General features: G+C 31.0%; 1 protein-coding gene across 1 annotated transcript in view; it reads left to right on the top strand.

Annotated features, from left to right (window-relative positions):
* The window catches only part of LOC124534790 (actin-binding Rho-activating protein-like), a 40499-nt gene extending 24302 nt beyond the window's left edge, over positions 1-16197 (top strand). The window contains exons 3-5 of the mRNA XM_047110797.1: positions 2664-2841; positions 14181-14273; positions 14694-16197. Of these exons, the coding sequence (XP_046966753.1) occupies positions 2664-2841; positions 14181-14273; positions 14694-14807 (385 nt within the window). The 3' untranslated portion in view covers positions 14808-16197. The remainder of the gene's footprint in view (positions 1-2663; positions 2842-14180; positions 14274-14693) is intronic.
* The last annotated feature ends 4441 nt before the right edge of the window (positions 16198-20638 follow it).

The following is a 20638-nucleotide window of genomic DNA, read 5'->3' as shown; positions in this document are numbered from 1 at the left end:
CCATTGTAGTGTTTTTATGGCCGCTTCTATTCCTAAGTAATTAAGCCTTTTTAACGTACGCATAGAATCATTCCTGCAAACTTTAGTGTCCTCAATATATAATAGTATAGGACAATGGTCTGTAAGTTTCTCAAAAACAAATGTTTTGCAGTATTTATTACATTTAATCATAAAATGATCCAAGCATGTGTTAGAAATAGGTCTAGTAGGTAAATTAATTGCTTGTCTTAGGTTAAACAACGCCATTAAATTCAGGTAGTCCCCTACGAATTTGGAAGAACTATCTGGCATTAAATTGATATTGATATCCCCGGTAAATATAATATTTTTAGTATGTAGCTGTATTAATATATCATATAATGAGCTTAAGTATATATTTATATTTGGGAAGCAAGGAGGCCTGTAGGAACATACTATCGAATAGTCATTGTTTATTGTAATGATTAAGCAGTTCCCTTCAAGAATATGCGGTTCATATGCATTACAATAAATACTTTGACGAACATATACAACTACTCCATCGTTTTGGTTTAATTTATTTTTTGTAAAAAACATATTATAATTATTTATGTTGGGTGGGTTAGTCATTGTGTCAGTATTAGTTCTACATTCCGTTAGGATAAGGATATCTATATTAACTTCTAGAGTCGATACGAAGAGTAATAATTTGTCTAAATTATGATTAATGCTACATATGTTAATCGTTAGCAATGTCAGTGAATTACTTCTTTTACCGTCCTCACAAATGAAAGATTTAAATGTTGAAGGATCCTCTATGCCTACACATTCAACATTATTCACTTGGTCGAGTTGTAAAGATATATTGTCAGTATTGAATTATAATAATAGATCTTACGCAAAAGTCTTTAAAAATTTCCCAGCAGGTAATTATTATTATAATAATAATTTTATGTAATATAAATTTAAGAAAATGTATTAATTTCATTTTTTGATTAGTTAGGATTCGGGTAGAAATAGAATTTCTACTGCGATAGTGTAAACAGTTTTTTATGATATTAGGACGTGGTCCAAGAAATGGGACTATAGCGTATTTCAAAGTTATAATAACTATTAACAAGATTAAAAGACATACCTGTAACCTTCCGCTTATTTGTGTTCGGTTTAAATTATTTGTATAAGGTTGAGTGTAATGTGAGAGTTGTATTGTTGTATGTATGTATGAGAGTTTGAGTATTGTTTTGGGGTGATTGTCATATGATATTTGGAAAGTAGTTTTGATCACCAAGTGATGTACACAATTTAGTCAAATATTATTAATTTTTGAAAGCTCGAGTTGCCCTTCATTTTTTATGTTTATAATCTTCTCTCCGTCCTTCTTCCTTATTAGAATTTTACCACGAGAAATCCAACAGTATTTTATTCCTTGTTCCTTGGCGAATTTTCTTGTCAAGTAATATAGTTTTTTGTTTTTTTGACTCAAGACTTCGGAGATATATATTGGCACTGATTCTCCTGGAAGGCCTATGGTTGATGTGTTTAATTTGTTGTTTGGGTGTTGCTTGTTATAAGCTTTGTTCGCCTTAATCATATTGTCCTTTTGAATAGTACTAGATAGTTGAAGTATTATATTCCCATTATTTGTTTTCGAATTTACTCTATATAAGTTTTTAATATCTGTTGTAGGAATTGTGATTTTTAAGGAACTACATATTTGCTTCAATATATTTTCGAGGTCTTGATGCGATTCCCTTTCAGTCTTCGGAACATTACGTATTTCCACTGTGGTTTTATTGAGCAACCTTTCGATATTTTCAATTTTTTCTTCCAGTGTTTCTATATATGTATCCTTTCCTTTATTTTTCCTTTATTGTATATAAATAGATTATGTTGTGCCATACGTTGACGACCACTTTATTCTTCTTCTTCTGTCTGGTATTTATTAATCCCAACTACTGCCTTCCGAATAGGTCTACTCCGGTTTGCACGATCTTAAGCGCGATCCTATGTATATCCATTGGCTCTTATGTAAAGGACATCCAAATTCTTTCATTGCTTCCTTGGGCGCCTGGAAGTTTGACACGGGCGACTACTAGTATTGTATAAAAATAGATTGTGTTGTGCCATACGTTGACGACCACTTTATTCTTCTTCTTCTGTCTGGTATTTATTAATCCCAACTACTGCCTTCCGAATAGGTCTACTCCGGTTTGCACGATCTTTAGCGCGATCCTATGTATATCCATTGGCTCTTATGTAAAGGACATCTAAATTCTTTCATTGCTTCCTTGGGCGCCTGGAAGTTTCATAATCAAACATATCAAGGCACTTTCTTGCGACATAGTCTTTAGGTCAACGCGCTACATGGCCATACTACTTTAGAAAATGCTCTTGGTTTAGATTATTTGCTACGAAACTGACCCACGACGATTCCTTCTAAATTATTATTTTATTTATTTACCGATTATATATCGGGTTCAAACCCAAGTAGGCACCACTGAATATTCAAGTGCTTCATTTATGTTGAAGGAAAAGTATCGTGAGGAAACCTGCATGTGTCTAATTTCTTCCAAACAGTCGTTCCAAACCTTCTCCTTAAAGGGAGAGGAGGCCTTAGCCTTCGCCCAGCGGTGGGAAATTTACAGGCTTATGTCTTTGTTTTTATAGAAAAAATTATTTAAAAGTGTCTTTTTGGCTTGTTTAAGACCAATCCCGGGTTCCATGACAGAGTACAGAGGAGCAGAGGCACAAGCGAGAGTGTGCACAGAAATGAAGGAGCTGTGTGAAATTATTCATGAGTACGGAAAATCTCCGTGCAAGAGTCTCCTCCCGCCTGAGCTGAAAGATGCTACTAAAGTTATCTCGTTTGGTGAACTTTTCACAGTGAGTATTTTTATATTTTCATAACATTTAAACAAAATATTTTATTTAATTTGGTTATTTATATATTAGGTAATCTTTACTAATATTCTAAATGCGAAAGTAACTCTGTTTGTCTGTCTGTCTGTCACTATTTAAAATAAAAAAAAATCAAAATCAAAGTATACTTTATTCAAGTGGGCTTTTACAAGCACTTTTGAATCGTCATTTAACAATTAAGTGAAGCTACCACCGGTTCGGAAAGTAGATTCTACCGAGAAGAACCAGCAAGAAACTCAGTAGTTACTCTTTTTCAACATTTAAAAAAATACAGTCATGTTAGTTAATACACTTATTAAATTAATATATGCTGCCTGGAAGTCAAGAGGTATTAATTCCACGCTTTTTTATCATCTACAAAATCTTGTATCGAATAATACGCCTTTTTCACCAATGTATTTTTTATAAACGATTTGAATTTATGAGACGGCAAAGTTAAAAATGTCTGTGGAATTTTATTATACAAATGAACCAAAAACCAAACCGCTGAACCGAATTTGAGACAATTTGGTATGCAGCAACTTTTTTGCCTAACTCAACTCAATGTCAACTAATACCCTAAAAGCGTGCGAAGTCGCGGGTGACTCGTAGTCTTATATAATGTCTTTATATTGATGAATAATAATCTTTGTACAATTTATGAATGAACACTATCAATAGACATCTCATCAGCTTCCATAAAAAGTCAGCTATAAAACGGATATCAATATCACAACGTGACCTCATGGCATGTAAACAGAAAAAAAAATTATTCACAAACAACGTACATAGAACACACAGATATCCTTGGAAAGTGACCTAACTTGAAACACGTGGAAATGTAAAAAAATCTGTAAAAATCAAGAGCATCGAAATTGGACTTGCGAAAACGAATACGAGATCGTACGAAGCAACTTCGGAATATGAGTTAAAAATTGCAGAACTTAAACCTTCATATTTTCTCGGGTATAACGCCTAATTGCTCTGTCAATCAAGCTATTTGACAAAGTGAATATGAACCGTTTTTACGTCAGCTTTCGTTTTTTTCTCAAAGCGTCCATTTCGAATTTCAAAATATGATAGAAAGCATACGTGTACCACTACGTTTTTTGCAATTAGGTAATTGAAACAATAAAAAAATGATGTGCGTGTGCTTATGTACGCTCTTTATAAGTTCTACTTCTTCAACGTAATTAAAATTGTTTTTAATTTCATGCAGTCATTTAGTTATTACTACAGTAAATAAACACTGAGCAACAACAATCACACAAATAAAAATTAAATATTCGCAATTTGAATTTGCATAAAAATAAACATTCTAAAATAATGGAACGTGGTTTTATATTTCGAACAACTTGACACTTAATTGGCGACACAGCCAGTCTCTTAGTCATGCAGTTTCCATGTCAGCCTGTGTGAATAAATAGAACTTCAAATAATGAAAGCATTTCATTACTCATATTTATGTTTTCAAATCTCTTTTAGTCTTATTCATAAATCTATTAATACGTCCTATTTCATTCAAGAGTATGATTCTAAGACCCGAAAAAGAACGATAATATTATAACAACTTAGTTCGTTTAGAAATAAGTCTACAGAATATTATTTCCTGGTTAAATAACTTCGTCTTTATCATAGAGCTAAATTGCATTGAGAACAAAAACAAGAATCATAACTTCGAATAAAGAACTTCGATTAATTGAAACTTTTCAAGATTACAACAAAAACATTAAGAATCGTGTAAATATATTTTTGCAAAGCTAGTTTTACGGACTAAAAATATTTTAATCGCGTTCCAATTTCAAACGGAAGGCGTTAGTGAGCTATAACAATTAAAACCGGTTTATTTTCAGGAGAACATTTTTAATATACATGTTCGGCCGCAAATATTTGGTTACATTTTCTAAAATTATTTTTGGAAACGAACAAACGCGTACTTTTTCTCGGTTGTAAAAAGTCTTATGAGTTTCCTAACATAAAAAAGTGGTGAAATGTGGTACCGTGTATCTTTTCATTAGAAAACCCTACCATCATTAGTTGTTGCAAGATTTCTTTAACCATAATAATAATAACAGTCGCAAATTATTCGCCCATCCTCATTTTTTTTATGGAATAGGTCGGCGTACGAGCATATGGGTCACCTGATGGTAAGTGGTCACCATCACCCATAGACAATGACGCTGTAAAAAATATTAACTATTCCTTACAACGCCAATGTGTCACCAACTTTAGGAACTAAGATGTCCCTTGTACCTGTAGTTACACTGGCTCACTCACCCTTCAAACCGCAACACAACAATACTGAGTACCGTTGTTTGGCTATAGAACAACTGATAAGTGGGTGGTACCTACCCAGACATGCTTGCACAAAGCCCTACCACCAATATATAAAATATGTTATATAATATTTACTTTTGATATCAATTCATTTGACTTACATAACTCAATTACAATATTATATATTGTTTATTAAGTTATTATATTTGCATATATATCTTGATCCGTTATTTCATTTTCCGGACCTTAAGGCTATGTATTTACAAAAAGGAGTATTTATATTGTTTTTTATGAACGAAATATCCTTTAATTTGTTACATCATAAACAAAAAAATGTTACGCTATATCAAAATTATGTTTGCTTTGCTTGTGTCCGTACAAATAATTTGATTATTACTAGCGTATACAAACTTGGTGTTTTCTTATCTACCATATTATTAGCTTTAACATACAAGATTATAGTGTTGTATTAGAGCTCAAGTGGGCCATAAGTTAGTATACGGGAATTTAAAACGAATTTTAATGAAGGAAAAGAAAGCTTAAAGATATTTTAGAATGAAGCAACGCGTCGTGTTTTCACAAAAATGTATTCGAGTATTCATATAATGGCTCGGCTTAAGATCTGAATCTTCTCTTCCAAACAGAACGAAGGCATAACCCATGACAGGGCTTTGACAAGTTGTTACTTTATTCAGAAGTATTATTAATTGTAATTTTTTTTTAATTGTAATGTTGGTCTTCTTACTGGCTGGTATGGCTGCGTATATAAAACTATATATCTAGATAATTCTGAATCGAAACAAAGAAATACTAGGGTTGTCTCTCGAGAGCTGAAATTATAAAACAAAAGACGGTTGGAACGCTCGAAACATTCAAGTGGAGCAAAAAAAGAATACAGAATGTTTCGATTTTTCATCCGCTGTTGTTTTGTAACCTGAGGTGCTCATTTTCATAAAAGATTTACGTACCTGAATAAGCGCTCAATATTATTAACACCATTTGTAAAGAGTAAATTTACATTTTCAATGAAGTCATTTAGGAGTCACACTAGGGACCATTCTAAATATTAAACTTCACGATTAAGGATACAATAAGAGACTAAAAATGCTTTGTACAGTCAGATTAAGAAAACCTTCGTAAATTTTCAAAAATATTCCTTTATCAAGTCTTAAACTCTCAGTACCTTTTGGATCTAAACAGCAAATAATTGTGACGCTATATGTCATTCTTGATCGGTAAAGCAGATTATCGCTAATACTAAGAAATAGATCTTAAGGTGACGAACCCTTTCTTACCCTAACTGTACAATATGTTATCAAAAAAATGAATAAGTACCAAGTGTCTTAGAAATAAAGAATATTATCATTATTAAATATTACTATCTATCAAGAAGTATTAAACTAATTCCATTCAATACGCACGATATTTATTAACAAATAATGCATTATGATATCAACCTCAATTCATTATCTCATGCTATTATTAACTAAATTAAAGTTTAATAATCCGATCCAATTATAAAAGAGGTAAAGTAAAGTAAAGTAAATTGACAGACTGGTAAATTTACCACTGCTGGACACTGCTAAGGCCCCCTCTCACATTAAGGAGAGGGTTTGGAACATATTCCACCACGCTGTTCCAATGCGGGTTGGTGGTATGCACATGTGGCTGAATTTCCATGAAATTAGACACATGCAGGTTTCCTCGCGATGTTTTCCTTCACCGCCGAGCATGAGATGAATTATAACACACATATATAATATAGTGGTGCTTGCCTGGGTTTGAACCCGAAATCATTGGTTAAGATGCACGCGTTCTAACCACTGGGCCATTTCAGCTCAATATAAGGGGTAACATTTAATAATTTCCACATTAAAGGATGTCAATAATTCTATATCCTATTTTATAGAACTCTGTTCCAATGTGTGGGTTATTTGATATAAATTTACGTTGATCTCTGAAAGTTTTTCAAAACTAAACAAATAAATAAATTTTGTAGAAATTAACCTTGACTTCTCCGAAGTTTGGAAATGAGTGGGTTGTCTTAATTGTTTCCAGATATATATATTTTAATTCAATGCATAGACTATACAATATTCACCCCTTGATTCTGATAAAAGTTAAAATTATTCGCAGTTCTATAGACGTTCTTTAACCAAGCGAAAACAAAGATGTTACGGCTTCATTTATATTGTAAGCACGTTCTCATAAAAGTTAGCACTTTGAAGTATTGTTCATATAATCGTCGCCTATAGTTTAATCATTTTATAATAATGATATAATCATAGTTATATTAAGAAGTCAATACAAGTTAAGAGCTGAAATGGCCCAGTGGTTAGAACGCGTGTATCTTATCCGATGATTGCGGGTTCAAACCCAGGCAAGCACCACTATATATATGTGCTTAATTTGTGTGTTATAATTCATCTCATGCTCGGTGGTGAAGGAAAACATCGTGACGAAACCTACATGTATCTAATTTCATCGAAATTCTGCCACATGTGCATTCCACCAACCCGCATTGGAACAGCATGGTGGAATATGTTCTAAACCCTCTCCTTAATGGAAGAGGAGGCCTTATCCCAGCAGTGAATTTACAAGCTGTTACTTTACTTTACTTTACTTACAAAGTAAGTAGTTAGTAAGTAAGTAGTAGTATATAGTGTTACTTTAAAGTCTGTGATAAATTGATTTTTTTAAGTTTGCAATACTGCTATTATTGCTTTTGTAATTCTTATATATGTATATAAATGTAATATAAATCACATCTTTTTTATCTATTTATGTTTATGAAATTTTATATAAGAAGAAGTCACGACTGAAATATGTTTTTTATATCATTTAATATCAGTGTTCATTTCAAGATGTTACGTCACAAGTGACTGACATTCATACGAGTAACTGAAAATTAATTCATGCAACAACTTAGAAATAAATATAATATATATATAACTATACGTTGTACGCATAACTATACTATAATCATTGGAGCCATATTCTACTTCGGTTCTACTGCTATCTAGGTGGCAATAATCTTTACATAGTATAAAACAAAGTCGCTTTTTCTGTCCCTTTGTACGGTTAAATCTTTAAAACTACGTAACGGATTTTGATGTGGTTTTTTTTAATAGATAGTGTAATTCAAGACGAAGGTATGTGTATATAATACATGAACAATATAATATAACTAGAATAATGTAAAGAAACACTGATAATTTTAGAAGTTTGCAATGTGATGTCGTAAATAAACAAATCATGTAGTATGTATAGTATCAGTATTGCACCCATGCGAAGCCGGGGCGGGTCGCTAGTTAATTTATAAAATTGAAATTTATAAAAAGTGAAATTTTACTATGAAATATCATATCGAAAGCAATGTCTGTAAAACAGTTATAATTTTCAAATTTTCAATTGACCTGATATGCACGGCCTAGCATAAGATAAATTATAACACCAAACAAGCATATATGTATTTCTATTTTAAATAAATGTCGAGATCATTTGGGGAGTATTTAAGTTAGTAGAGTTAGTAATTGAATATTGTATTATATGTTAATAGTATATTTATTGTAAGCTTATAGTTTTAGTATATTATTTAGTATAACGACATGCTTCAAGTGCATTGGCAATGAGAGACCAGATGTCAACACTTAGTTACCGAATGCGCAGTTGTTCATCTCCATTTATAGTACAAATCAAATTTACATGAGATCAAAGTATCAAGATAAATATTTTATTGTATATTTTTTTTTAAACCATAAACTTTTTTAATCTAATTATCAAATAAACAGTTTAAAAAAGAATAGATGAATAGTTTGAGCTTGATGGAGAACTTTGTTTCGTAAAAGGTAAAAATAAAGGTTCGCATATCCTCTCAGTCTAAACTACAAATAATCAACCCATATGTATTAATATTGTCTTATATAATTCTTTTTAATACGGTTATACATATATGCTAAGAATTAGGACTGCAGCAATCAAAAGAAGAGGATAATTGACTACACACTGATTTAATAGACGCGTTGCTCAACGGGGACGCAGCCACACGCATACACGTAACGCTTAACTTAACTATATAATTATATATATAGAAAACACGAATATGTTACTTTGATTTATCTAAATGTCCATGCCGTGACTTCCAGTAATGAAAATAAATAGCACAGTAACCTAAATCTCTGTAACCAGTTAAATAAAAAAAACAGCCAATGGCCAGCCATCAAAATTGGTACTGTCATAAATATGAACAATTCGTAATAACACCAATTAGTCACCAACCTTCGGAACTAAGATGTTATGTCACGTGTGCTTGTACTTACACTGACTCACTCACACTTCAAATCGAAACACAACAATACTGAGTATTGATGGTTGGCGGTAGAATATATACTGAGTAAGTAGTTACAAGGCTTGCAAAAAGCCATACCATCAAGTGGCGCTTATGTTACCAATGAAAAAGATAGTAATAACTTAAACTGTTCGAAATACGGATAGTACTGTGATTAGAGTGAGACAGAAAGAGCAAGCCTACCGCTGCTGTATTTGTAAAAGAAAGAGAAGGCAGATTAAACGCATTACGTAACGAAACAGTTTACCCTCACAAAATAAGTAATCACTTCAAAAGAAACGCACGAACATTCATTGTTTCAAACTATCAACAGACGTAGACGTGACGTTTGTCCCAATACTATATACATTATAAATAAACGTCTCATAGTATCGATTCAAAAATAGACGAACAGGTATCAAATGTGACGGTAATTATCTTGGCAGCTGTTGGTATGATACACGTTTGAAATATTCAGCGTTCGAAATGTTCTTGAAAACGCTCATTGTCTTCTTGGGCGCTTAATTATAGACGCGCTGTCAAAAGTGTAGCTGCTATATCCGTGTTACTTGAATATGAATTCGTACATTTAAAAATCGAACTACAAAATAATAATTACGTTTTTCGTTCCGTAGTTGATAAGGGGTATTTTATAGCAACAAAATTCCTTAGTATTTCAACTCATACTAGTAAGGAATTTTATATATAAATATATTATACATAGTGCAATGGAACATAATTAATGAAGAAACAATATGTAGATTCATATCAAATGGTTTTGTTTTGTATAAATAATTTGAATCAATATGATTATAATTGTCCCGATGAGGCGCTTATAGCACCTGACAGCCTGTAAATTTCCCAATGCTAGGCTAAGACCTATACTCGCTTTGACGAGAATGTAAGGAGCATATTCCATCCATCACATGTAACAGAATTTCGTTGAAATTAGACACATGCAGGTTTTCCTCGAGATGAATTATAAACACAAATTAAGCCCATGAAAATGCCATCGGTTAGGATGAATGTTATAACCACTTGGCCATCTCGACTCGAGGAGGCGCTTAGTTTGGTTAATTAAACTCGAACGTTTTGAAAAATTAGTAGCGGGTAGTCTTGCCCCCACTCTCCTTAATCTCCTCTACTAATAAAGCTCCCACATGGAAGTATATTAAAATGAATAATATGAGCCTGACGTCATAAGAACGTATTATTACTTAAAACACATGACTGCCTTATTAATGTGTTAATTTTTCACCGGCTTGCGCAGTATTTGCAAGCATATTAGGGTTCTCAGAAAAACATACTGTAATAGTGTATATAGCAGTGCTTACTATTGAACGGTAAAAAATGGCTTAACAACCAAAAGAGATTAAGATCGTGGTTTATATTACTAATAACAGTATTATAGGTTACCTCATTAATATGCCATTCTAAAATTAAATAATAACAAAACAATTTCCTTTTAAATATTCAAAGCAAAAAGTACTTATCTTCAGTTTAATACTTAAGAGAAAACAAAACAAATTTTACTCCAAACTTTTATACTTTATTATTTTTTTAATATCCTGCATACATTTTATTATAATTTTATTACTGGTAAAGACATTTATTTTAAAACAAGATATTATTGTCGAAACCAGATGCCAGAGTGACGAATTTCAGATTAACAGTACATAAATATATTTTATTTATTACTAGCCACCCTCCCCAGCATAGCACGGGTAAAATATAAATAATAAATTTACGACAAAAAAGGATTATTTTATTTACGATATCAAAATAGAAACTTCTAAAATTATCAGTGTTTCTTTACTATATGGTCCATGTATTATATACAAAAACCTTCTTCTCGAATCACTATGCTATTAAAAAAACTTGTAATTTTAAAGATCTAAGCAGACATAGGCACATAGGAAAGCGACTTGCTTTATACCATGTAATGATAAGTGTAAAGTTTTAATAAACATTTTTGATTGGAGTTGAAATTTACAGGGAATTAACATTTTAATGTATTTCATTATTCTTTATAAATACATAGGTAGTTTATTTATTTTCAAGTAATTTATTCATTGTTCTTTTCGCTGTAATGTCAATTAACAATCCCCAACCTATGTATACAATGTGAAAGCAAACTTATAAAATTAACTATATTTTTGTACTGCTAAATGGAAATTTCTTTATTCAATTAATTTAATTCAATATCGTAATATAATTTAAGCAAAATGTTTTAAAAAAAACCTTTGCCTTTGAAATGCTTTTTATTAAAAGGAAATTAATTTATATTTTTTAATTTTTTGAAACAATAAATTTTCAAAATAATTTGTATATCTTAACACGCAAGAAACATCTTGGATCTTAGAATAGCTTATTCCAAGAGTAATTACAAATAGATGGTTGAGATTTAGAATTATTTATGGTATTCATTATGCATTCGTATAAAGTGGAATTAGAATTTCGAAATTGTTATTGAAACTTTAGGAGTATCATTAAAGTGGATATAAGTAGATTAGACAGAAGAACAGAGTTGAATTATAAATAAAGATATATTAATAAAACCTCGTTAAATACTTAAATCTAAAACATGTACGTTGCTTATCCATTTAAATTATCTACACTTTCTTCGTCACGCCCTTGACCTCGTATGTAAACGATCGCACAAACACATTAGGATGATAAGTTATTTCTTTGTTGAATAATTAATAATCACATCATAAAAAAATATATATAGCCAACAAATATTTATATCGAAGAATCTCCTTGGACGAAGCTAAGATGTTCCCATCGATGTATCTAATAAAAAATCTCTCGATTTAATCTCGATAAGAACCAATTATTATAGATGAGATCAAATTGTATCGTAATTCATCTCGCGCTCAACGTGATGGAAAATATATTGAAGAACCCAATGAAACATATATATCTAATAAATTGTGACGCATATATTTCCGGTAACGCGCAATGAAATGTGGAAAAATCTCAAAATCTTCAAAAACTCTATTTAAATTAAAACCATAAATAACTTTAAAGTTGTCTAAGCGATTAAACTAGTAAGCACCTTAACCTTAAAAATGTTCTGTAAAATCTAGTTTGCGTAGATCGTATGGATTATCCGATCACTTTCCGCTCTTTGTGGCGAAATGTACAACAAGGACTTCAATTATTCTTATAACGCACAAATATATTGCTAATATATCTGCTAACATTTTTGGTTTCAATATTATGGATTGAAGATATAAAAAATGTTTTACAGATCCTGACAGAATTTTCTTCGATTACATTTTGCAAATCTCTCAAACAAAATTATAAATATTATATGGCCTATTCTCTAACAATATAACTTAACTATAAATTAAATAAGTACCCAATTACAATATCCAACAAAGGAAATAATGGACACACAATAACTCAAGCGTTTACTAGTAGGTACTCAAAAAAATATTGTAGGGTTTTCAATAAGAGCGTTTTAACATTAAAATAATATCTCTATTTGCTTACATATTTTTTTAGACCGGCGTACCCTTGGATATTGGCAATATAATAAATACAAACAAATCCTTATATCGCCAATGTTCCACCAACCTTGGAAACTAAACTGTCATCGTCCTTGAAGCTTTTCTATACCTAATACACCCTACCATAATACAATATATCGTACGGTACTTCATATTAGTGACGTCATTTGACATTCCAACCGTCACGGCCGAGAGTCGGCCAGCATCGGCCAAGATTTAAATTTGGCATACGTATACTAATGACCGCCGGTCCGCTCGTAATTAGCAACATAAACATTACATGCGCAACCGAATATGGAAATGAGAGCGTGCGGGATCGAAAATAAGTCTGGAGCTCTTTCCGGTTCAACTTGTTTACGACCAGCGGTTCAATGTCAGGCGATTGACGTGAATACGATACGAATATTGATTTATTACTAACATCTTGTTATTTTAGATTTTGTCTATAGACATGTAAACCATAATATCCTGAATAACTAATACTGACATAAAGTCTTGAAAATTAGAGAAGATTTTCGCTTTTATTTTGTATGACGTTTTCTTTTATATTGCAGACGTGCTCCAAATTCTTGATTATCGACTTAATCCCACGTCATTTCAAAGTTAACAAATAAATATGTGACTGTGTGGTAGTGTATGCTCAAACCTTTTCAAAATAATATTTTTCTGATCCTTATTAAATAGTTAGTATCATACAATACAATAACACAATGTTTACAATTGACTTATCATAATGGAAATATTTAATTTAGAAAGATTTAATTTCATAATGATAAAACAAATGAACCCATAACGCTGGCGTTATACGACATTTTAAATTTTATATTTGCGACGGATTGTGTTACCTTTTGCACCAAACCTATATCACAGTCATCTTCACTATAAAATAACAATTTAATATATATATACATTTTCCGACATTATGTCTTAATTATATACAAATAATAATTGAATTAAGCGTCTGTATAAATGAAGACCGCGTATGATATACAGTATTTCAATTCAGTATTTCGATGAATCCGAATCCGAATGAATTCCGATACTCTGTGTGAAATATATACCCGCCCACTAGAGGAGGCAATATTAGTAAAAGCGATAGAATGCGTTGGTAGAAAACACATTAATATTTTTTTACTTAATGGTGTCAAGACTCAACCTTCGAGATACGTACACATCAATCTTTCAAAGTGAAACTTTTATTTCAGATCTACACAGTAATCTCAGACAAACTCGTCGGGATCTTGCTGAGGACGAGAAAACATCAATTAACTTTCTTCGAGGGAGAAGTTCTATTCCAGGTAACTTGGAAGTTTAAATTATAAATAATTGTTCGCTGGGTTTTTATATAGGAACATATAAGAGGATCATGAGAAAAAGTATGACTTATATAACTTAATATACATATATACGAAATAGGTATTTTCAACCCACTTCAAAAAGGAGGTTATCAATTCGTCTGTATATTTTTTTAATAGATCTATCTTTTAATTTTGTGTTTTAAAAACATCTCGTAACACTCAAATCTTAAATTCGTCTGTCTAGTGCAGTTTATTATTTTATTAAATAAACATCAAGAAAAAGTACTGTACATTTTTATATGGAGTTCATAGACATTTTTTTTTTTTTATATTTAATATCAATTTATAAATTCCTACCCTTAGCACAAAATAAAGTGAAACGAATAAAACATTTATGATATATACAATTCTATTTTTCAGAAACGAGACGACGACGTGCCTGTATTCCTAATGCAGCCCATCAACGACATCAGGGAATACTGTAACAACAAAGCCTTACAAGCCAGGCGATCAGTGTCACCGATGCCTAATTAAATTCTATAACTAAAAATAATATAACATATAAAGACCGACACCGACCTACGGAGCATAGCTCGCATAAATATTAGACCTTATGTTTATTCGCAATTAGTTCAAAATTGCTTGTATTTATTTCTTATAGAATTATGCCAAATCTTCACATGTGTACTGATGGTTTAAAATAGGCCGAAGAAACTGATATTGCCACTAAGTCTGCTAATAATAAAATAAGAATATGATGTGAAATGCCAAGAATGCGACGGTTCTGTCTGCATAGTGCCAGTTGTAATATGAAAACAAGTGAACAAACATCCCCAATATGTTCAGTTTAATAGAAATCAAATGTTTGTAGGTATCTGTTACTCGCTGATAGCTGTTTGAATGCGAAAACGTAATTAAAGCTACGTCTAGTTATTTGTTTGATAGATAAAGCATATAAATTAAATATAAATATCGTCTTGGCTATGTTTCATTATTTATTTAATTTTTCATTAATGTGTAATTATGAATAAAGTATTATCGTAAAAATGTTTTTGATCAATGAAGAAATATGTCGTTCGTAATAAGTTCAAACGATCTGTTGTAATACGAAAATCAAAGAGGTATTTAGTAAGGTAAGAAAAGATAATTTTAGATATAAAAAGATAGATAGAATGTTAGAAATGAAAAGAAGGGACCTATCGTAGTGCTTTGTAATCTTTTTGTTTTACGTACATTTGTTTTTATTTCAATTTTGTGAAAGATGTTCTTTTAACAAATTAACTTTTCTTAATTCATTTTTGTAAATGTTTTTTGTCGTTAGTTATAAGAAAATGTAATTAGTTTTTCTAGTCATTATTGGTTATTTTAGATTTATATTTACAATAAGTTAATGGAACGTAATCAATCGCACACGACAAGATTATCCTAAAACAATTATTATTATTTTTTATTTCTACTAAAAATAAAATAATTATAAAAAAATATAAGATTTTTTAACAACATTTTTTTTTAATAGCAATTCTTTAGTTATTTTAAGATGAATCCTTATCCTACATTGGTTTTTCAGACTGTGTCTTTGTAGGTAAAAAAATTGGTCTTCAATTTTTGAAAATGTCAGTATGTCAAATGTATCATGATAAAAATTGACTAAAAACTAAAAATCGTTTGAACAAAGTCAATTTATAAAACCATTGAAAAATAATAAAAAAATCTTCAAACAAAATTACCACTTAAAAACTCAAACCAATGCAAAATTGACAAACAGCTCAAGTAAAACGTAAAATTGATAAAATTTTATGAATAACACAAATAAGTTTTAAGATAGTTTTGTGCGTAGGTTTAAACTAAAATATGTACATTTATTTAACATGTTAAAATAATATGATATGAAAAAATATTTTTAAATAAATACTCTTTAAAAAGACTTATCATTTTTTAAATTATTTAAACCCAAATCTATTTTCAATTTATGTTTAAAATAACATCTCCTAACGGACTGATTCATCATCGACATTAAACTATTAAAGAAACTAACTTAGTGGGTACTAAGAAATAAATTTTGGAAATCTACCATTTAAAGTTCGTAATTTTTAAGTTATAAAATTGAAAAATTATTTTTGAGATACTTATTAAATATGAGTAGGTACGTATTTGCGTTTCTGGGTAGTCGACCCCTAGCGATGAAATACACACTTCCACGAGAGCAAACCCGCAGGCAACAGCTAGTACTATATATTTCGATTCAACTAATTGGAATGTTTTCTAATAAGTACTGTTTAAAATTGTAATTACAGCATAATTTAATTAGTATTTAATGAAATGGTAGTAAAAATTGAACTATAGACTGCACCATAGTATAAATGACAATGTAAAAGACCTCCAAAGCTGGTTTTGCTACAGCGAAAGCTTTTATTTATTTCATTGGGTAAAAAATAGGTATATAGTAACACTAGTAAACATACCCTTTCTCTAATAAAAGAGACTTTTTCAGTTGCAATGGTTTACACACAGGTGTTCATACTATAAACACAAAGTATTATAATGTAAACGTTATTTTTTTTTATTTATATTTGTTTCAAAAAGCACAGATTGTTTTACCAATATCGCGTGCGAATATAAATCATAAATACGTCGATAATGTAATCAAAATAAAAGTGACTTTTGACGTATTAACAAAAACTCGCGTCATTCCTCCCTACCGAGAATTTCCTTTTTGATTTTGCATCAGCTTTTGTTCTTGTGTGCTCCATTGTAGTGGTCCGCGCGCTGTATCTGCCTATTTCAATCTGAGGGCTTACGATTAATGTTGGTAAAGCACAAAATTCAATAAAATTTTGGGAGATTATCTGATTTTATGTCATTATATAATTATTATAATGTTATAAAAGCAATATTTTCTATACGAAAGAACTATGATAAAATGGGCGCAGCTGATAAAACCTTCTAATTCCTACACAATAAAGATGTTTCATTTTATATAATATAATGTATTTGTAAAACACACATACATACATTTTAGCTTTTTGCAAATCGACAAAAAGTGCAGACCCATGTGTCCTCACCTTAACAATTTTATTTTATATGTCTTATTATAAATCAGGATTGCTAAACTGTTATTACTATGATTTTAGGTCTTATACATACGGTTAAACCTAGATAACAAAACAGTAACAGTTCAATAAAGCAATTTCTTACTGTTATCATGTAACATATCGATCTGCTTCGAGAATGTTTAAATAGACTCCATAAACTGCTGTATAAACTTCTGTTAAGCCGTTCAACTTTCTGAGTTTTCTAACACACATAAATTCGAGGCGCTGATAACGAATACGACATATTAACACACCTCAACAGTCCTTACACGTGTATACCAAAATTCAGATTAATTTTAGCTATGTTGGCTTTGCTCAGTAGTTAAAGCAACATTTATAGAAGGTACTTCATTCTATAACCTTGGTAAACATCAGGGAAGTTCATTCAACTTCTAAGTATAGCCAATAATAACAACTGGGCCGGTAACATTTCGATACCGGTAATTAGATTATTTCCATCATATTAAGCAAAGTATAGTTGCACTGCAGTACATTCCCTGTTCGTTGAATCTGATTGATTCCATCAATTGTTCTGCAAACTATATCTACATATATGTAAATACATGAACCGGGTGTGATATAAAATATATCTATAGTAGTAGCCGCCCACGGCATAGCTCGCGTTTTAGGGTATTGGTGTTCATGAGTCAGGCAAAAAGTATCCTAACTTCGTCAAATTCGGTTCAGTGGTTTGGACGTGAAGAGCAATAGACAGACTTTCATATGTTTAATAATAATAAAGATGAATATTAATATAGATACATGATAACCAATACCCTAAAATACCAGTGAATCCACGGCGACTACTAGTATTTATATAAAACATGCTTTTGATAGCTGATGCTATTAACCGTTAACCATAAGGCTTTAGAATAATAATATACGATATCTTGTATTACCAGCACGTCTATGGGTTTGATAAATATTATTCGACAGTATGGGATATTACATTTTGTAAGCTCGCAGCTACTAATAATAATAGTAAGTTGTATCTGCTAATATGCTATGATCTACTATTATCAATTTAAACGTATAATTGGTGTAATCTACTCATTAGGCAATCTGCACCCGACAGATATATTTGCTATTATTGTGCTCCGATTTGAAGGGTGAGTGACCCAGAGTTAATACAGTCACAAGGGGCATAATATCTTAGTTGCTAAATTTGATGGCGCAATGAAGTAAGGAATATTTAATGTTTCTAACACCGCGTTTTTCAGTAGTCCATTTGCTCGTCTGCCCACATACCTACCAATATTATAAAAAAAAAACACACTTTTTGACTTTTAATAAAATCGACAAACTCGGTTAAGGCCATAAATTGAATGCATTACATGAATAAATTATCTTGTATGTATCAAGACATATACGTTGTATGTTACAACTTACAGTAATACTTAGACTAAATCAGGTCGGTGGCGCTATAAGGTAATAAAACTCTTATTTCGCGCGGACGAAGCCGGAACGTGCAGCCACTTATTATCTTAAAATGTTGTTGCAGTTTTGAATATTATTAAATATAATCAGATGCAAAATATACGGAAATAGATTAACGAGTCTATATTTTGTTCATATATTAATATTTTGTAAAATATTAAAAAAAAAGTAAAGTAACAGCCTGTAAATTTCCCACTACTCGGCTAAGGCCTCCTCTCCCATTAAGGAGAGGGTTTGGAACATATTCCACCATGCACCAATACAAGTTTCCTCACGATGTTTTCCTTCACGGCCGAGCACGAGGTGAATTATAAACACAAATTAAGCACATATATATAGTGGTGCTTGCCTGGTTTTTAACCCGAAATCATCGGTTAAGATGCACGCGTACTAACCACTGAGCCATCTCAGCTCAAAATCAAAAGTTATAGTTATCAAACTTATACAAACATACTATAACTTTTAAATAGACAAGATGTGTTCTATCAAGTATTTTTAAAAGTAATGAAAAGGGTACATATCAATTGAGCAGACATCTCAAATTTTAATTTCTTAGAAACTTTTATTTCACTATATTTTATTGAAATAAAATATTCTATGAAATTAAAACCTTTTTTTGCCCAAGGCAATCTAACTTTTTTTTTAATCTTTACAACTTTGTCCTAATTAATGATGAGTGAAGTAAATACCCGAAAAATAATCCGATTAAAATATAATGTTCGAATTATGACCTCATTTAAAATAAATTGAGGCCAAATAGGTAACTTATTGACTCCGATTTTATAAAAATAACTATAAATACTGCATAAAGTATGTTAACGTATCAAGGTCGATCTAAGCTTATTATATCAGCATTTTATTGAAAATGTAAGAATTTATAGTATTAAATTGTTGTTAAACAGTGAATAATCCCATCTTTAGCCTCATTATTATAGACGATTGTATAAAAAAATCATGTTACTTTCTTTTAATAAATAATTTCACAAAAGATTTATTAATTTTTCGTGTGACATATTTACTTAGACATACCTTACTTATATTCTATATGCAAAGTTTGGCTGCTTGTATGTTGGTTCCAACTTAAAGGTTGGACGTGTTTAAATAAAATAAAAATAGCATTTAATGCTTTAACTTAAAACATAGCCGTACCAGCAAGTAATTATATCTAATGAACATATCTATGGCTTAATGCACTGAGGGATATCTAACCAACTGTTAAAAATGGAAGTACAATTAAATAAAAAGTTGCCCACAACCCTTCCAATCTCCTGTGTTTAATATTATGCCAAAGTGTTTAATATTATGTCTCCTTGTCATGCAGTGTAAAGTAACAGCGGGTAAGTGTTCCACTTTCTAACTGGGCCATACAAGCTTGCTGACAATACCACTAACGTTCGACCTCTAGCGGTATTGTCAGCAAACTTGCCTCAATGACTTACGAGATGAAGATTTACTTCTCTGCTTATATGAGTGTTAATAATAATAATTTTTAGATTCGATTATAAAGAAAAGACAAAAGACGTGTGCGTGTGTGACTATAATTTAAAAAAGTCATTCATACGATATAATTCCTGCAATTGATAATACCTTTTTATTCTTTGGAAGTTTTCTGCTAACCCTCTTTGTTCGAAACATGCCACTTCTATAAACTTACGTAAAGGATTAACTGTGATATAGTTTGACAAGGTCCCATCCCATTCTAATAGATAGAAGGATTAACTATCATACTATTTTTAAAAAGTGTTTCTTGTGATTCACATAAAAACTACTGATCCAATTGATGTGGAACTTTCGTTTATTTATTTACTAGCGACCCGCCCCAGCTTGGCACGGGTG

The sequence above is a fragment of the Vanessa cardui genome, chromosome 13, assembly GCF_905220365.1.
Source record: "Vanessa cardui chromosome 13, ilVanCard2.1, whole genome shotgun sequence".
NCBI classification, from domain to species: Eukaryota; Metazoa; Arthropoda; class Insecta; order Lepidoptera; family Nymphalidae; genus Vanessa; species Vanessa cardui.
The sequence above is the reverse complement of the archived record's forward strand: the minus strand, read 5'-3'. Positions and strand labels throughout refer to the sequence as shown.